The 19,201-nt window shown below is 40.5% G+C and overlaps 1 protein-coding gene across 1 annotated transcript in view; it reads left to right on the top strand.

Moving 5' to 3' along the window:
* The first annotated feature begins 13,419 nt into the window (after positions 1 to 13,419).
* CSMD2 (CUB and Sushi multiple domains 2) overlaps positions 13,420 to 19,201 on the top strand; it is a 948,969-nt gene continuing 943,187 nt past the window's right edge. The window contains exon 1 of the mRNA XM_066586981.1: positions 13,420 to 13,582. Coding sequence (XP_066443078.1) covers positions 13,420 to 13,582 — 163 coding nt within the window. The remainder of the gene's footprint in view (positions 13,583 to 19,201) is intronic.

Here is a 19,201-nt window from a genome sequence, read left to right as displayed (position 1 = left end):
GCCCCCTGATTGGCTCAGCGCTGAGTCTGACTCACACCCCCTTCACACCCACTGCCGGCCGCCGCGGCTGAACTCCGTCTGCCGGGACAAGGTAAGTATATATATATATATATATATATTTTTTTTTTATTTTAACACATTTCTGGATGAATTGCAGGGAAGGGCTTATATATTTAAGCCCTTCCCGACAATTCATCCCGCGAACGCCGGCAGCCCATTGCTTTTAGTGGAACCTGCTGTATTGCCGGCTCCATTGATTTCAATGGGCAAACATCGTTCTTCTCTGCCACAGCTGTTACAGCTGTGGCAGAGAAGAATGATTTGTCTTCTATGTTCTCAATGGGGTCGGCGCTGCTGCCGCCGGCCCCATTGAGCGCATATAGAGAAGAGAACAGGAATCGCAGATCGCAGATTGGTGCGATCTGCGATTTCTATGGCCAAAGAAGGACCGTTGGGGTTCTTGAAGCCTAAAATCACTCCTAACGCTCTCCTTATAGCAGCTCCGGCAACAACAGCACTTTCCCTGAACTATGTCAGAATGCATCTGTGGCGAGCCGCGGGAGGGGCCGATTTTTATACTCGGGTGACACCTGATCTCGCCAGCCACTCACTGCAGGGGGGTGGTATAGGGCTTGAACGTCGCAGGGGGAAGTTGTAATGCCTTCCCTGTCTTTCTATTGGCCAGAAAAGCGCGCTAACGTCTCAGAGATGAAAGTGAAAGTAACTCGAACATCGCGTGGTACTCGTCTCGAGTAACGAGCATCTCGAACACCCTAATACTCGAACGAGTATCAAGCTCGGACGAGTACGCTCGCTCATCTCTATTACTAACCCTTTATAGTGAAATCCCATGCACATTGGTGGATTCAGGGCCACATGCAATAAATGACCATATCAACAATATATCAATATATGATATTAAACAACTACAAACTTAAAAGGGTTGTCCGAGTTATGGAAACCCCTGTCATTGGGTCCCCCATGCCTTAATATAAAAAGTTATCAGTTACTCACATCTCTCTGCTCCCCACTGGTCCCCCCGCTGCTGGCCCCGGTCTCCACTATCTGTGTACAGGCAGGACGCCCCATAAACATGCTGTAGTAGCCAATAGCAGCACTCAGCCTTGATTGCAGAGTGCTGTCACTGCTAAAGTTTGTAGATGTGCTCAGCATCTAAAGTGATGTCACAGCAGAGACAGGCGCAGGTGGCCTAGGACGAACAGGGAGAGGTAAGTAAATGCTGATTTTTTATTTCAAGGCTTGGGGGCCTTAACTTGGGCAACCCCTTTAAACAAGTGAGAGCCTGAAGCCCCATTTACACACACAGATGATCGCTCAAAATTTGTCAGAAACTGACAGTTTTGAGCGATCATTTTGCATTAGCTACTAATCAGCCCATTTGTAGTTAAATAGCTTCATTTGCATGTATTTAGAGAACAGCCAGTGGTCTGTTCTCTAAATACATCAATATTGTTCTCCAGCAGCAGCTAAAAGAATGTTATCAGTGCTGCATGCAGAGAACTCAGCGTGCGGTCCATCTTATCAGGGACGACAGATTTTAAGCTGAGCTGAACTCAGTGATGGATGAAAAGTGCATGGTAAGTACATGATGGGTGGACATTCACAAGCAATGATTATCGCTCAAAAGATAGCTTTTAAATGAATTTTGAGCGGAAAAACGTTGTGTGTTAAAGGGCCTTAACTCCACCAAAAAAGCTGAGACAATATGAGTGCTGCTAACCACATATATTGAAGTATTAAGAGAGTTTTCAGTTATAGAGCATAGTCTTGTATAGCTACTTCAGTTTCTTAATCTTAGATGGCATAACCAGACGAAGCACTGTGATAAGAGGCATTGACGTCATAGCATGTGCTCTTATGCTAAAAGAACAAGATAACGTAGCAGATTTAATGTTAGAGAACATTAATAGGAAATTTCTACAAATTCTCTGATATCTTAATTATTGGCTAGAAAGATAAGTGATTCAAGATGTTATAAATCCCCGCTGTTTGATGCATAAAAGAAGGAATCATCTGATTACACCGACACCAATTGTGTGTGATTTGTCTTGATGTCCGGAGCGGCTCCTGAATGCTACTTCTTCTAATAACACATTCTACACAATCAAGATATACCAGCGTCGCATATAAAATTGTGATAACAATATTCTATTCTGAGATATGAGCCTATGAGAAGGTTGGAAACTAATGTTGACTTTCAGTCCGCCAACTGCTTTTCATTGTATCATTAAACTGTGAATAGCTGACTGTTGAAACGTTCAGCACAAATTTGTTATGCTACTGACATTATAATGCACTCACTATTGATAATGTCTATGTTGTCGTAATATACTATTTGTTCACAGGCTATTGGTAGAAAAATCTACATTGTGCTGTGATAATATTGTACACTGTACCTTTAAGGCATTTAGTAAGTATCCTGAATGAGTAATTGGTCAAATATTAAAATTGCTCTGACTACAGGAAATTGGGCATGTTGTCAGGGCTGTATTTACACGTGGTGCTGCCCTAGGCACTGAAAATGAATACACCCCATGTAAAAGGGTTTTTCCTGGCAAAAATGATTGATAACCTATCCTCAAAATAGGTCATTAAAAGTTAATGACTGGCGACCTGCGGTTCGGGGTGCCTGGTGATGAGCTGATTGCCTGACCTGCTATGCATTGGGCTGGGCAATCGGCTAATCACTAGGGATCCCGACTGGTGGATCTCCGGCAATTCTTCTGAGATGGGTCCTCTTTGTAGCAGCTCTGGATGTTATCAGCATTGCTATGTGCTGATTTGTGTTACTGCTGAACATCTTTCATAGCAGGACAACTGTTTGCCAGAATTACAGGTCAGCAGCACTAAGGATACACAAACATTTAGATGTAAAGTGACACTCCTCATTTTCTCCCCCCCCCCCCCCCTCCCCCGAAAAGTGCCTTGTTATAAATATGGAATGTTGTACAGACAGCAGGGCAGCCTGGAATTTGTGACTGCTGGGAGGCCAAGAACTGAGAAATAGAATGGGTGAGCTATACTCAGAAGGAAACTTGTGCTTGTGGACCACTGCCCAGAGATTCCTTGGGTGATCTACAAAAGATGCTATGTAAGTGTGACCTGCGCTGTGCTGACCAGTATCTGAGAACTCCAGTGAGCTGGGCCGCACAAAGCAATAATGTTCAGAGACTGTGTTGCTGTAAACCACCAAGGTATTGCCTCTGTAAAGACATGTAACCACTAAGCATGGCACCCTCATTGAACGACCAGCAATGATCGCCAGCTTTCTAGTTAGATAGCTCTATCAAAAAAGTAACTATATCTCAGGTTCTTTAATCCCTTGAGTGGCAGGTTTCCTACCACCCTGTCGTGCCCACCAGGGCAGGTTTTTTAAAATGGTCTAATCATTGAATTTCAACTAGTTTTGCAGTTGCGTCCCAAGAGCCATAACTTTTTCATTTTTACATTGACATGGCCATATGAGGGCTTGTTTTTTGCGGGACAAGTTGTGATTTTTTAAACAGGGGGGAGGAAAAAAAGAAATGGGGAAAAAAGAAAAAAAGGGGCCATGTCATTAAGGGGTTAAATAATGTATTAACTTCCTTCTCTGGGTCATTACGAAGCATGGATACCACATGTGTGATTGTATTTTTGATTTTTTACAAAGTAAAGGGAGACAAGTGTTTTTTAAATTTTTTTAATAATTTTTTTACTTTTTAAAAAATTTTTTTTTTTGTCCCTTTAGGGGACTTCCACAGGGACCCATCAGGACCCCTGATCACATTCCGGGGGTCCGATGGTGACAGCCCTTTACATGCTGCAGTGACAACCCTTTACATGCTGCAGTCACATAGACGCAGCATGTAAAGGGTTAACACAGCAGAGATCGGAGGTTTTCTCTGATCTCTGCTGTAAGAGCTGGTACCTAGGTGTCCTCTGACAGCTAACAACCAGCTCTGGCTGCCACAGAGACCATCGGCTTGCTTCTGACAAGCCGATGGTCTCTATGGCAACCTGTAAACAAAGCAGGAGGTTGCCGGCAGATCGGCAATATCTTCTGCTGGTTTTTCAAAGCCCTTGCACTGCTCTCTGTGGGTCTGTGCAGGCAGAGCACAATGTCACAGCTTGTGGCATTGTGCTCTGCAGCTCCCATAGTGATACATAGCCCGGAAATCTTCCGGGCTATGTTGCTATGAGCAGTGGAGCTCGTCCCCGGAAATTTTCCTGGCGTGCCACTCAAGGGGTTAAAGAAGTTGTCTCAGGATAACCATCTGTGGCAAACTGCTAGAATATGCCACCATGTCTAAACAGCGGATATCTGACTTGTGTTACCCCAACTGATTTCTAGAAAATGCTGCTAAGTTTTTTTCAACCTTACGGCCACCTAAGAAAGCTAGGTGAAGCCATCAGGAAACAAAGTGGCGCAGTAGTTTACTAGCGATATACCACCAATGTCTATCCAGAGATGATACTTTTAACCCTCATGACTGTTACATGGTGAGTATTGAGATACTAAGCTTGTATGCACATCAACGATTTCAGGATTTGGGAGCATAGACTGTTACTATGTCTAGAATGTCTATTATTCCTATTCTGTAAATTCATGTAAAGGGATGCACCTGTGTCTCAGCTATAACACTGATGTCCTATGAATATTCTAATGTGATTGATGCCTGGACAGGATTGAGAATAAACAGCAATGTAGGCAACACTCTATAGTCCAGTCATAAAGTTATCTAGCACCAGTCTTCAGTATGGTCAAGGATGTTGTATGATTCAGATGTAGAGTTTGCAGTGGTAATGAGCTCTGAATATTTATAATAAAGATGGCGAGGACAAATAGCACACAATTTTTCGCTGAATGTTATTATATATCGCTATAAAATGAGCATAATAAGATAAAATGAATGAAATGATGTTCTGAATGTATGGGTCTCATCCTCATTTGAGTAAGGACAATTCTATAAAGTGAGGCTGTTATAAAAACTTTTGCTTTTAGTAAGGATAGATGTAGGAAATTTCAGTTTTCTCTATACTGCCTTGTAATTATAGTCCAGATTCATCAGCAATCTAGCGGACGCTGTTTACAGCAGCCTAAAGTCTGTGAATGGAGCCGTTACATGTCCTTTATACAGACTACCAGAAAATATGAAGTCTTCTCATGGACATTGGCCAGTCCTCTATGAGTGCATCTGTATATGTTCGCAATATTAACCCATAATATCAACATGTTACAGATGAAATTGCATTTGTATTGTATCAGTATTTCATTAGTACGTCATCTGTATTTATTTTCATTGGTTTTTACTTTATACTGAGTGAATGTGGATCCAACTTTACCCAATAAAAAAAAAATTATACCAATTAATACTAATACAGATGAAATACAGTACTGATGCGTTTGTATTTTATTCACTGCCCATAGACTATAATGGGCGGATTTTTCATCAAAATTGGACAAAAGTAGCACATGCTGCATTTTTAAAACATGGCCATGAAAAATACACCCATGAAAATGGGTTTAGAGATTTTAATTTCCACCATATTGTGGTCCGCAAAACATGGATGACGTAGAGGTTAGAAATAAACCTAAGGCTGGTGAAACACTGCCATCTTTGGCCTTTGTATTGCATCCTTAATACAGAAGTGCGCCTCGGCCTGGGGGTGGATTCACACAAGCATGTTTATGTGCACACAGTTGTGCGCACAAAAACACGCTCCTATTAGAAACATTGTTTCCCTATGTTTTGTTCACATGTCCGTGTTTTACAGGCGTTCAAACGCACATACTTGCAAAACATAGGACATTCGTGCACTGTAGGTCTGTGGTGCGCGTCAATATTCCCCACGGGGAGACCTCTTGTCACTGAACACTGTGACTGCACTGTCACAGTGATCAGTACCAAGAGGACTCCCCACGGGGATTAAAGAGTCCCCTGCCACAGCTGTCACAGCTGTGGCAGAGGATTTCTACATCCCTGTGGGGAGTAAAGAATCCCCTGCCACAGCTGTCACAGCTGTGGCAGAGGATCATGATGTTCTCCTATTGCTTTCAATGGGACTGGCACTTCTGCAGTCCCATTAAAAGCAATGGGCTGCTGGCAAGCCCTGTGGGGATTTTCGGGGAAGGGCTTTAAATATTTAAAGCCCTTCCCTGAAAATCATCCCTAGAATGTGTTAAAAAAAAATATATATATATATATATATATATTCACCTCTCCTCAGTTGCTGGGGCTCAGGTGCATCATAGAGTTCAATGAATGGCCAGCTGCCATTCAAAGAATGGCTGAGAGCTGTCTGTGATTGGCTGAGCGCTCAGCTGATCAGATACAGCCCTGTTAGCAGGCAAGGGTTTTAAATCCCTGCCCGCTGAAAGAGCTTCAGAGCAGTGCAGGGAGAATTCAGGGTAGACGCACGTGTGTGAGCAGTTGTAGAGAGGTGAGTATAATTCTTTTTTTATTTTTAACACATTCTAGGGATGATTTTTCAGGGAAGGACTTATATTTAAAGCCCTTCCCCGAAAATCCCTGCAGGGCTTGCCAGTAGCCCATTGCTTTAAATGGGACTGCAGAAGTGCTGGTCCCATTGAAAGCAATGGGAGAACATCACAATCCTCTGCCACAGCTATGACAGCTGTGGCAGGGGATTCTTTAATTCCCACGGAAATGAAGAGATCCTTTGCCACAGCTATCACAGCTGTGACAGCTGTGGCAGGAGATTCTTTACTTTCTTTTTTTATTTCTTTTATTTTTATTTTTTTTTCACAAACAGGGATGATTTTTAGGGAAGAGCTTATATTACGTCTATTAGAACTAATGATTTCCTATAGAAGCATTCACATGAAAGAATTTTAGACATGCTAAATACTTGCACCTAACAAAGATAGAACATGTGACTGCAAAGCTCGCATCTAAGGTCCGTGGTGTGTGAAAAGATAGGACCTGACCTATCTTTGGTGCGTGATGCACGCACCTCCCGATTGTGTGAATGGCAATTTCACAACTAATTAAGCTCAAGACTTAATAGCTGGAAATCACCGGTTCACACGATTTTTAGTGCAGTATAGCCGCGATCTTTTCAAGCTCCTATACTGCGCTAAAACCACGCTCATCTGAATGAGCCCTTGGGAAGAGTAGAGGGGCATAAGTACCTCACATGATCTAGACTTTATGTTTCTCCTAATACATCCCAGAATAGTGTTTGCCTTTTTTTACTGCTGCATCACATTGTTGACTCAAGTTCAGTCTGTGACTTATTAGTATACCCAAGTGTTTTTTTACATGTGCTGCTGCTTAGCTCAATTCCTCCTATTCTGTACTATGGGATATATAAAGGAAATAGTTAGACTTCTCCTTCCTCCTGGAGCCACTTCTGGCTTTCACTCAGAAAGTGCCACAAAGAGGTGATGGGGCCTATAATTCCTTCAACTGATGCGTTGTATCAATATATCAGTATTTTACTGTTAGCACATGGCACAATTTAGAGAATAACATTATATTAAAGAAGTAATACAATTGTCTAATATATTCTGCTAGTTTCCATAAAGGTTACAATAGGCTTTATCAGAGGCTCTAGGCACTGAATCATGATAAAACAATCGCAATTAACACAACATCATGAATGCAATTATTAAGAGTGATATCGTACATTCTTATATGATCAGATAATCATTATGCTGGCTTCTATCTTTTCTGCCTAGCAGTGGCATCAGGATGGCCATATGAGAAAGCAAGATGCTGTGTATAGATGGGAGGGAGGCTGCTGTGGAGTGCCAAGTAGAAGATGAGTCCGTGCATATGAGACAATGTCTGATCCAGCTAAGGAAAGCTGCACAATGCAGTCAGCCATCCTACCATGTAGATACCTCTATAGTTTGTTTTAGAGATGCATATGAAAATAAGATTGTTTCCAGCACTTCTGGCTCCAAAAATAGTGTTTTCTTGGATTTCCATTAGAAGTTGTCACCACAAGTGATTGGTAACCACTCACGCATTTCGAAAATCATGTTCTTAATCATAGTTCAAACAATAACAGTGTTTTAGAGAGTGAACGATTTATTCAGCAGGTTTGAGATTTGCAGCCGATGAAATGGATTCATCTCCCAGAGATCCAACATTTTTTTTAAAGATTTACTTACATCTAGTTTCTATTGTTCTGTATCTGGACCCTGGATGATCAATGCACTCATTAATTGTCTTACGGAAAATACGAATCCGACATGCTGATCAATCTATTTAATGGCCAAAATAAGGGATGTGCCAATCCTCACTTTTACTTAAGGGGAAACTCTGGAGAAAAACTGAGTTTTGCATTGTAATTACTTATACAAGTGTCCTTCAGACTCAAATGCATAGGGTTGCTCTGTGCTTACTATGTACAATAGTGGCATCTGACGCAGCACAAGCTCCACACTCCTACACCACTAGGATACAGTAGAATTGCTGGTGAAACAGTGATATGCTCACACTGCGTTTCCACGCTGTCACTATCATACAAAACTATAAACTTGTTGCATAGAGGGTTAGCTGATGACTTTTGGGTGAGGTGAAGTGCTCCTGTTGGATTGTAGGGCCTGGTGATCCTTACCATTGAAAACTCACGTATCTGCATGTGTAACTGTCTTATCTTCAGTTACACATATTTTGTGGCATCATGTCAACTAGCTCCTGGAGACAATGGCCAATCACAGCAATAATCACTGCGTAGATAGTAAAAATATCAGATCACTTGGGACCACTGTTCCCTTTAAGCCCTGCGCTCTGCAATTGAAAGAGTTAAAACTTCCAAACTCTGCAGCAGGTAGAGCTGTTTTTGGGCTGATTAATCCTCATTAGTATATTGTGCTAATTCTTTCCTTTCCAGAGCACACAGCTTAGCGGGAACACTGGTCGGGATGGGTGGAGAAGGAGTTCACTAGAATTGTCGCTTCTTTTTTTTTCAGAACAGATAGCGGAGTTTCATTTGGTTACTATGGTAACATTTTTTTTTTTCTGTATAATTTGCTCCTAACGGTGCAGTTGGTCTCTAGTAATGGTGATTATGATTACCTTCCTCAAGTAATAAAAAATAACTTTCACTGACTCATATTAAAAGTTCAGATAATCTGTTCCAAAAATATCTTGTGAAAGAGCGCCTAATGTATATGAGAATATTATCAGGCACACTGGCTGACCCGCACAATGCTGCTAGAGTGTTTAGTAAAGGTCTCAGAGATAGAGAATATTATACAGTAGATGTCCTCTACCTATATAGGATTTCACTCTATCCAGCAGCTTGCAAACTAATGGTCCTACCATGTTTTCCCAAAAATAGGTCCTACCCCGATAGTAAGACCTATCGGGTTTTATGGGGAGGTTTGAAATATAAGGCCTCCCCCAAAAATAGGACCTATTTCGAGTGCCCCCCCCCCCCCCCAAAAAAATCAATACTCACCTGCCCCCTCAGCGTCCCGATGGTCTCCAGCATGGTCTCTGGCATGGTCTCCGGCATGCTCTCTGGCGGCGCGGCGTCCTCCTCCATCTCACAGATGCCTTCTGCTGGCGACGGGGCTTTAAATCCCTCGCCTGAATGGCTGTGATTGGCTCATCGAGTGCCGGCTGTGATTGGCTGTCAGCACTCGATCAGCCAATCACAGCACTCGCTTCTGCTGGAGTCGGGTTTTAAAGCCCCGTCGCCAGCAGAAGGCATCTGTGAGACGACGAGAACGCTGCACCACCATGGGACACCAGGACACCATCGGGAGGCATCAGGACGCTGCGGACCAGGTAAGTACAACCCCCCCCCCCCTAAGTATAAGACACTGTGCAAAAAAATAAGACAGTGTCTTATTTTCGGGGAAACACTGTAGTAGACCTATTAAAGGGAGCCTGTCAGCAATTTTTACTGCACTAAACTAAGCCCAGTGCTAGAATCATCACATACAACTGTTTAAAAAACATTTTCCCATGTGTCTTTAAAAATCCATATCTGAGTAATTGCTATTTAAAAAGCTTCTGCGCAGCATATAAATTAGGCAGAGTGGTCCGGTGGGCAGGCTGGACCATCCCTCTTCTCTGCAGGCTTTCCCAGTAAGGGAAAAAGTAAGGCTTTTCTCATGCAGCTCTGTAAAGTCTCGTACCACCACTGTCCAGGGGTGGGTATCATCTTTCAATAAGGGGAGCACCTAGAAGGTGTGCTAGGAGACTTCTAAGGCCATGCATGCTCCTCTGGGAAATATATGTAAATAAGGATGATGGAACAATAACTCTGCAGTGCCACCTATTGGATGGCAGCAATGCTGCAAATCAATGCCCGCCCCTTTATACAGTTCCTGTATAAGACCTATATAAAGGGTTGGACATTGATTTGCAGGAATGCTGCCATTCAATAGGTGGCGCTGCTGAGGTTTTGTTACATTTTCCTTATCTGCACCACTGTCCAGTGCATGCTTGGTGATCCAAGGAGGGGACTTGGAAACTTCCCATATATGTCATCAGTCCACGTGTCCATGCACAATGAACTGAAAAGAGGACTTCTCCTCCTCCATTTTCATATATAACATTAGTCCATAAGGATGACTCATGCACGCATGTGTGTAATTAAAAATGGATCTAAGAGTTACTCAATGTACTATGTTATACATCCATATCAGAACATACATGATAGGGAAGACATCAACATTTTTGCAGCATATCTCCTGCATGAAAGCATACAGCAAGTATACAATGACACGCAATGTATGCATGTGTAATATGTGCCATGATAGTACATACCGCGTTATTTTTTGTGCACGCATTTCACTCGCTATGTGTGAGAGGCACAATTGAAAGTTAATGTGAGCTCGGTACCTCGTATTACGCATGCAAAACCTGCACACATAATACGTGGTAACATACGCTCGTGTGAGAGAGTCCTAAGAGTAGACTTAAGTCTACACACTGATAACCTTCTCCAATCCACTGTCTGACGTCTTCCTACATTCTGATTGAAGCTTGTACAGCTCCAATGTCAGAAGACATCCGACAGGGTATTCTTACCGTCTATTGCCAGCTAATTCGCTGTCGGAGCCTCTCTGGCGCACACATAATGGCTTTAGCCAACAGATGGCACTGTTGTATAACAGCAAAAAGAGAAAGCCTTTTAGGAAACCTTGAATCCAAAATTGAATGGAAAGGGGTTAATAATCAGATGCAAGGCACAAATGTAGAATACCAGAAGCAACACAAATAAAGACATTCAAAGGTTCAGTATAGGCAATGCGTCTGATATTTTATTCCAACAGCAAATGTAGCTGACAATATCACCTTTGGTGAGTATTGAAGATATGTAGGGCATACACACAGGAAGAGGAAAATCTCCATAATGATTGCTATGCTTTTTGCTTGCACGGTGAACCGAAAAGGAGATTTAGAAAATTCCCATGTCCCCTTTTCGGTTCACTGGGCAAGAGCCAAGCATAGCTAGCTACATTTGCGTAGATGGGCAACTCTTTTGCTTCCTCTGGGATTATGCTAGATGCCTGTCCTTGGGTCTCATTCGTTGTTGCATTAGTAATAGCGATGCCACAGTACATATATGATTATGTCACTGTATCTCTGAAACAGTTGGCTAAAAGGAATTGATTCTGTTGCTGACATTATGGGGGTCCAACACTAGAGTCCAATATTTTAATGGGACAGAAGGGTGAGCTATGTATTCCCCCACTTATAGAGCTCTCACCCTCTACAAGTAAATAAAAAACGGAATAACTTCATAATAATCAATTAATAAGTATCAGCAGGTGTGTACATACGCTACCATAAAGGCAGCTCATGGGAGTCCAGTCAATGTTGGCTGCATTACCTATGGGGAGGGAAGACCTGTGCAGAGTTTCTCTCTTAACACATCCTACAACGTTCTCAAACAACAGTGTAAGGAATTACAAGGTTTGTTTTAAGCCAGCTACCCCTGTCCATATACTTTTTATAGTCATTGTAGAGAGGAATCCCCGACTTGGGGTACCCGCTGATGTGCCAGAACCGAGAGTCGCTCTGCAAGAGTGGATCGCACTCCAACAGACCTGGCAAATCCGTGCATAACATGAACAACCATTAATTTCAATGGCTGGCGTGCAGTGCTATATTTTTCTGCTATGCATGCCTGACGTGATTATAGCTGATTTCCAGGAGATAGAGAAGGTAGAATAGTGGTCAGCATCGTTTTAAAAAGGGGTTGTGTTCATTAGACAACCCTTTTAACCCAAGGAACTTGGTAAAACTCTCGTATATAAGCCAATTATCTATCTATCTATGTCATATCTATCTATCTATCTATCTATCTATCTATCTATCTATCTATCTATCTATCTATCTATCTATCTCATATCTATCTATCTGACATCAATCTATCTCACATCTATCTAGCTCATATCTATCTATCTCATATCTATCTATCAATCTCACATCTATCTAGCTCATATCTATCTATCTCACATCTATCTAGCTCATATCTATCTATTTATCTAGCTATCTCATATCTATCTATCTATCTATCTATCTATCTATCTATCTATCTATCTATCTCACATCTATCTATCTATCAAATCATTTCAGCACCATTCCTGCAAGTGCAGAGTGCATAACTGATTTCTTCCTCTCGACACCTTCCACGCCATCCTGTCTTTTACATCCCCCAAGTTCATTTCCTGATGTTCAGCCCTGACATATTTGCAAAGCTAATGAACCTTTGTAAAACTCTAGCAGAATCTTAACTGCTGCCAGTATTGCAGTGTATACCAAGATGCCAGGACAGTACAGCACACCCTTTAAGAGCAATGGGCATCAGTATGTGCTTATCAAGCTCACCACAAAGTCTTGCTGCCCAAGTGATTATACAAGCACTGTTTGTATATATTTATTTTGTAGCATCCTGTTGTACATCTTTTGATCACATATTTATACAACATGCCATCCCAAATAAACTGCCTCTTTCCTATCCAAATGAGAGGATTCTGTTGTTTTAGGGGATTTCTGGTAAAGAAATATGTGACAAGTATCCTATGAGTGGGGACCAGTGTGAGAGGAGGAGAAGGAGGAGGAGGGAGGGAGACAAATTCAAGATGTAATTTGCAGCATTGTTGTATGTAGGGGAGGAAGGGAGAAAAACCCTATTCCCTCTTGTGGATGCTTCTCTAATAGTGGGAAGGATATTATTATGAAGAGCTGATTAATATTGGAGCTGGAGGACTTGTGTGGATATTCCCTGCAGGAAAACCTTGTGGCTACACAGTCATTTAGAATATTTGGAAGTGAGAGGAGCAGGATTCCTGATCTCATCTCCCCAGTGCAGGGAGAGACTTGGTTTCTTCCGGCTGCAGAAGCAAAGAGCTGTTCAATGTAGTGGGATTTTCTTTGCAAGAATACCTGACCTCCTTTTCCAGAGATCCCCGCAGAATCTGCCATGAGAACCATCTCTGGATGGCTGAAGTGGGGGCACAGGACAGGGTGCAGCTGCGTGTCGAGGAGGATATGGGGGGCATGGTGGGTTTTGGGGCTCCTGGAAGTGCAAACTTGGAGCAGGCTGGTCTTCATCAGCTTTGGGATATTGGCTGCATCAGCAACGGGTGAGTCCTTCTACCTAGCATCCAAGTTCTAGCAGTCAATTGCTGTGTGCACCCATAGGCGTGATGATCCTAGATGTTCAGTAAGGGAGATGGATGCATGTAGGATGCTAATTATACAACCTGTCTGAGATGCTGTGCACCTCATCATGTAATCCTATGCCTGAGAAGAGAGAAAAATCTCTGATTTTATATATATACATACATATCTATATACATATATATCTATATACATGTATAGATATATATTCTTGCAAATTTGCTGCATACCATACTATACAGTAGGATGTGCTCTGTTGTCTGATGTGCCCAGCAGTCCTATGCCTCAGCATGACATCGTGTGTGCTGTTGCAGTAATATGGGCATCAAGGTGTAGTCTGGAGGTGAACATCTTGTACCTGTAGGAATCAACCCCCTTAGTACCAAAATCCAATATATGAGGCTTTATATGATGTTCCCTGGTCACACAGTGAAGCCTTGTTTTTCACATATGCTGCAGGCATAAATCACCTACCTTTATACATGCTGCATCCACTTGAGCTTTACAGTATAAATACAGCAAACTTTGCATTCTGCATAGAACATCATGTACCCTTTATAAACTAGTGGTCACACACAACAGCCAAATGTCCACAAAGCGCTGCTCGGTTACTGTATAGTGGCATTCTATACAATACTTATATCCATGCATTGCCAGGCAGTTGGAAATTTCCATTGCTCAGGATAATATCCTGGGATTTTATATGTGTCTTGTTCTGTCACTGCCATTTCACAATTCCAGGCATTTGGACTTGGCTTTCCCTATTAATTGATTCCCTAGCTGTGACCTCTCGCCCTACACAATCTAGCTTGACCCTACTATATACTTTCAGGACTGTAGATTTTTACCAGTTTATCCCCACATCTACTAAAGCCATACAAGAAGAAATGATACCTTTTATCCTACTAGTTACGATTTTCATTCATAGACGTTTGACTGTGTTGATCTCCATCTTTATACGTGAAAATGGCAATTAATAAACTGCATTAACACATTTTTTTTGAGGAATTAATACAATTATTACTATTATATTTTTTTTATTTTACCCTCATCTATAAGAGCATTTGTCCATTTGCACAAGGCCCACGGCCACCGATTCTTGATATAACACTGAGCTTCTATGGTGCAATTAAATATCTCTAATCCTATAATTGCATGAAACTATCAATTTGGAAATGCATGAAATGTATTGGTGAGGAGACTGTTTGATTACCTGCATTAATTTCTAATTGGACATTATATAGTGTGTCAAAGTGAATAGCGCATATTTTTTGGAACTATGAAATACATGTATGCTCATTACATATAGGGAAAAAGAGAGTTCATGGAGCAGCTCTGGAGGTTGGCTTCCATTTCTGATGTTTATATATATTTAAATCTATCTATCTATCAATCTATCTATCTATCTATCTATTCTATATGTGTCAATCGATAGATGTGTGTATACCCAATGATACAATTAGGAATGTACAATAGTCTAAGTCTGCAGGAGTGCACAGTGTACAATACTTATAAAGGTTGCTTAGCCTTTGAGGGTTTCACATGCCTTTTTCATTTTGCATGGTAATAGAATAGAAGTGGAATGCTTGTCCTGTTGAATGCCATTGATGTTTGCAATATGTAATTTTTATCAAACAACAGAGTCTTCATTTCACACATCCTTAGTAAATGTACAAGTGAAATTGCTATCTTCACTAACTGCATACATTGATCTCTGTCTTGGGTATTGGCTCGAGCATCTTTAGTCAATTGCAGAATTCCATGACACAGGGAAGATTTCGAAAAGGTTCCTGCATTAAGGCGCTTGTGGAGTGTATAGCATAAAACCTGTGCGTCTCATTTCATTGATTATGATAGGGTACCATTATTCATAAATGATTCAGCTCCCAGAGCAGTTTTGCTCAGCTTTTTCTATTACACCAGTAGACTGGAATACATATAATTTATAATTTTGTGAAAGGGGATTGTTAATATTTGTTCACAGTAGGATACATGAATATACCACCTACAGGGTGGGGAGACAGTTGATATCCCTGTCCAGCCCCACAGTTTATAAGCCCGCCTTATCCCCCTTTTATCCTGTCGCTCATTTGAATTTAAAATATCTCATTAATGTACATTTTTATTACTTTTTCTACCAACCAACCCACTTCACCCTGAAGGTTAATCAATTAATGCTCTATGTTCTATTAACTAATAGCATATTGTTAATTTTTTGAGGATGGAGTCTTAAAGCTTAGCTTCTCTTTCTAGAGATTTCACCTACACATATACAGTACCTTGTGAATTTGAGTCATTTTATCTACATCATACTAGAAAATATGCATGAATCACCATAACATATCAATATTTGTGTGTCCTGATGTGCCTGGGAGAATCTCAATATTTTTTTTAATCTGATGATTTTTTTCCTAGACTGCATGGTGGCTAATTGAAGATGACCATTCTTGGTCAAAATACTTTTTTGGCCTCATGCAGCGATCAAACAGGAAATCAGGACATATATACACATGTAGACATAGTTATCAGAAGTTTGTGGACTATAAAAAAACTATTAAAAGATCCTAGTCATATAATATGTAGACAACATGACCGTGGGGACCTATTGGGATTATGTTCATATAATCATATGACCAGCTACAGGAACACCTATGACTTTTGGTAGCATACATGCACATGTCCATGCTTTTCACTGTATGGGCAGATTTGGGGCAGCAATTGTGGAAGATGCTTCACCATCTATGAATATAGATAAAACATCTATCCATATATACATATACTGTATGTGCCTTGATAGTCATATTGTTGCATTGCCATTATTACCGTTTTTATATACATGTTGCTTGACAAAAATACAACCCTTTAATAATGCTACAATTTACTTTCACAGTCGCTTACTTGGGCAACTGGCAAAAGAGAGTAAAAATGTATAGATGTATAAAGCCATCCTTGCTAGGACAAATATAAGGATCTTAGTAAACAATAAATGTAAGATTAGAAATTGATGATTAGATTATTCTATATGATAGGAAACCGAATTTCATTATAATACAAGACACATTATTAACTTTGGGCATAGAATTTGTTTTAAGATATTAATTTTGACTATCATAAAATCCTTCATGAACAAACGCTTAACGAATTAGATATAAAGATTATGACTCAAAACCCACTTTTCCTACAGCACCTCCATGAAGAAAACTAGGCCCATCTATAGCAATATACAGAGCTCTGACGATTACATAGGTAGACCATTCAGCATCTACTTTGAGAGTTATGTTCAGATTTAAACATGGTTGTACTAAATAAAAAAGGGATATAGTGCCACTCTAGTCCATGGGCATGTCAGGTATTGCAGCTCAATCCCATCCCAACTCTTTCAACTCTCAATACTAGCTAATATTTGGATCCATGGCCTTACCCACATTAAGCAATCCTTAAAAGGCCAATTGACAGCAATCTAAAATGGTCCAATTCCTCTAGCACATCACTAATATTATTTTTACTGCTGCCCATTCTGTTCGGGATTCCTTGTGCACTAATTGGCTGGATAAGCTTTCAAAGCAAGCAGTTCATAATGAGTCTCATCTTTCTTGGTCCCTGAAGTCCATCATGATATTTGGATGGATAGTCAACAATTTATTTGCCAACTTTTATATTCCCACCAATTTTATGTTCCTTTTTGTATTACATACTCACCTCTTCTCTCTACTGTCATCTCTTCTATTTATGTGCACTCATGAATGCAGTTTTGGCTGGCCATCCTGTCACTGTAGCTCATATATATATTTGCATTCCGACATTCTTCACGGGAAGATCTGATTGGATGCAATGGAAAGTGTATACTGTTATGTTTTAGAATCGGGTCCCTCACCATTGCACAGCGGGGTTGTGCTGATTATGCTCAGGCACCAACTGTATCACCTTATAAGCAGTTTGGTCACAAGGTTCAATTGGCTGTGCAGTGAAAGCTAGTGATGCCATAGGAGAAAGTTTATTTTGCTTACCGATGTCTTAGTCCTGCTCATAGGGTTGATAATAAAAAAAGTAACTTTTCACAGACTTTGGACTCATCCTTATTGGCTTGCTTACTGAATTGGGATTCAGAGCAAGAATGACTATAAGAATAGTCAGAGTTTTGGTATTTAAAATGACAGATTATGTGATATACGTGGTGAGAAATTGTATTAACAATTAGCCTGACTAGCCCATCTTCTCACCTTTGGGAAGACACTTTGTTTTTGCATTTCTCGTAAAGATATGCTATTATCACACTAGCATTTAGAAATATATTATTAACACCAAAATACCTAAGATAACATCCTCCATAGGTCAATTGCTTCATTGTCTTTAATAAAAAATAATAATAATGCGACACTATATTTCCATTTTTCATGTAGAATAATGTAACAGACTACCATATTCTGGCTACCAAACAAAGACAAATGAATGACCAACTAATGATAAGTAATTGGAATTGCTGTCACCAAAATCCTATTGAACTCAATGGACCATTGATGTAATTGTGTTGCTACAGTATGTTCTCTGTAAATAGCAATGGATTGAAGAAACAGAGAAAAAAACGGAGCCTAATAAATATAAAAGAACTTCATAGCTAAAACTACAGCAGAGTCTCTACAAGTGAGGAAAACCTGCTCTGAGCCAAGCCACAAATATAAAGTGGAATATTAGATCACATATGATAACAACACTCAATACATCTCAATATAATCGCTTAAATCCTTATCTGTTTTATTACTCATATTTCACAGTCCTCGTGCCTTTGAAGGATTGTGTTTCTAGTTGTTGCTACTATGGAAATTGGAAAAATTCTCACACCTAGCACATATGCTACTCAACAAGCTTGAATAAAAACCTGTTGCCATGTGTTCTGATGCAAGCATAGCATGATGTGTGATGCAAGCATAATGTGGTGTTCTTATACTGTAGACATTACTAGGGGTGACCTCTTGTAAATTGTTATATGTGGAAGTGATTCATACCATATTTGTTAGCTACTACCAAAAAGGAAAAATGGACCTTATAGAGGAGTTTAAAAGGGGACTTGATGTCTTTCTAGAGCGGAAGGACATTATAGGATATAAATCTTAGGTTAATTGTTAATCCAGGTATACAGGCAGGTAGGAACCATTAGGGGGTTGATCCAGGGAACAGTCTGATTGCCATTAGGGAGTCGAGAAGGAATTTTTCCCCCAAAAGGACTATCTGGCTTCTGCCCTTGGGGTTTTTTGCCTTCCTCTGGATCAACACAGGAGGATAGACAGGCTGGACTAGATGGACATTGTCTTCATTCAGCCTAACGAACTATGTAACTATGTTTTAGGTTTGTAGTGAGATAAACAGTACCATTAGATTCCAGTCTTCATTAGCAAAAAATATTCACTTTCTACTACCAAAAAAATCCTTATTCCTCATATATCTATAAATTCACTGAATAAAATGTATTAAACAAACTGAAATCTACACTGCTAAGGAAAAAGATTAGAATAAAATGGCCCTCTGTTCATTGATCAGTTGCTTCATTTGCTAGGTATTAAGTAATTCAAATGAAAGGGACTGCT

This window comes from Eleutherodactylus coqui, chromosome 1 (genome assembly GCF_035609145.1).
Source record: "Eleutherodactylus coqui strain aEleCoq1 chromosome 1, aEleCoq1.hap1, whole genome shotgun sequence".
In the NCBI taxonomy this organism is placed as follows: Eukaryota; Metazoa; Chordata; class Amphibia; order Anura; family Eleutherodactylidae; genus Eleutherodactylus; species Eleutherodactylus coqui.
This window is presented reverse-complemented; position numbering and strand designations above follow the sequence as displayed.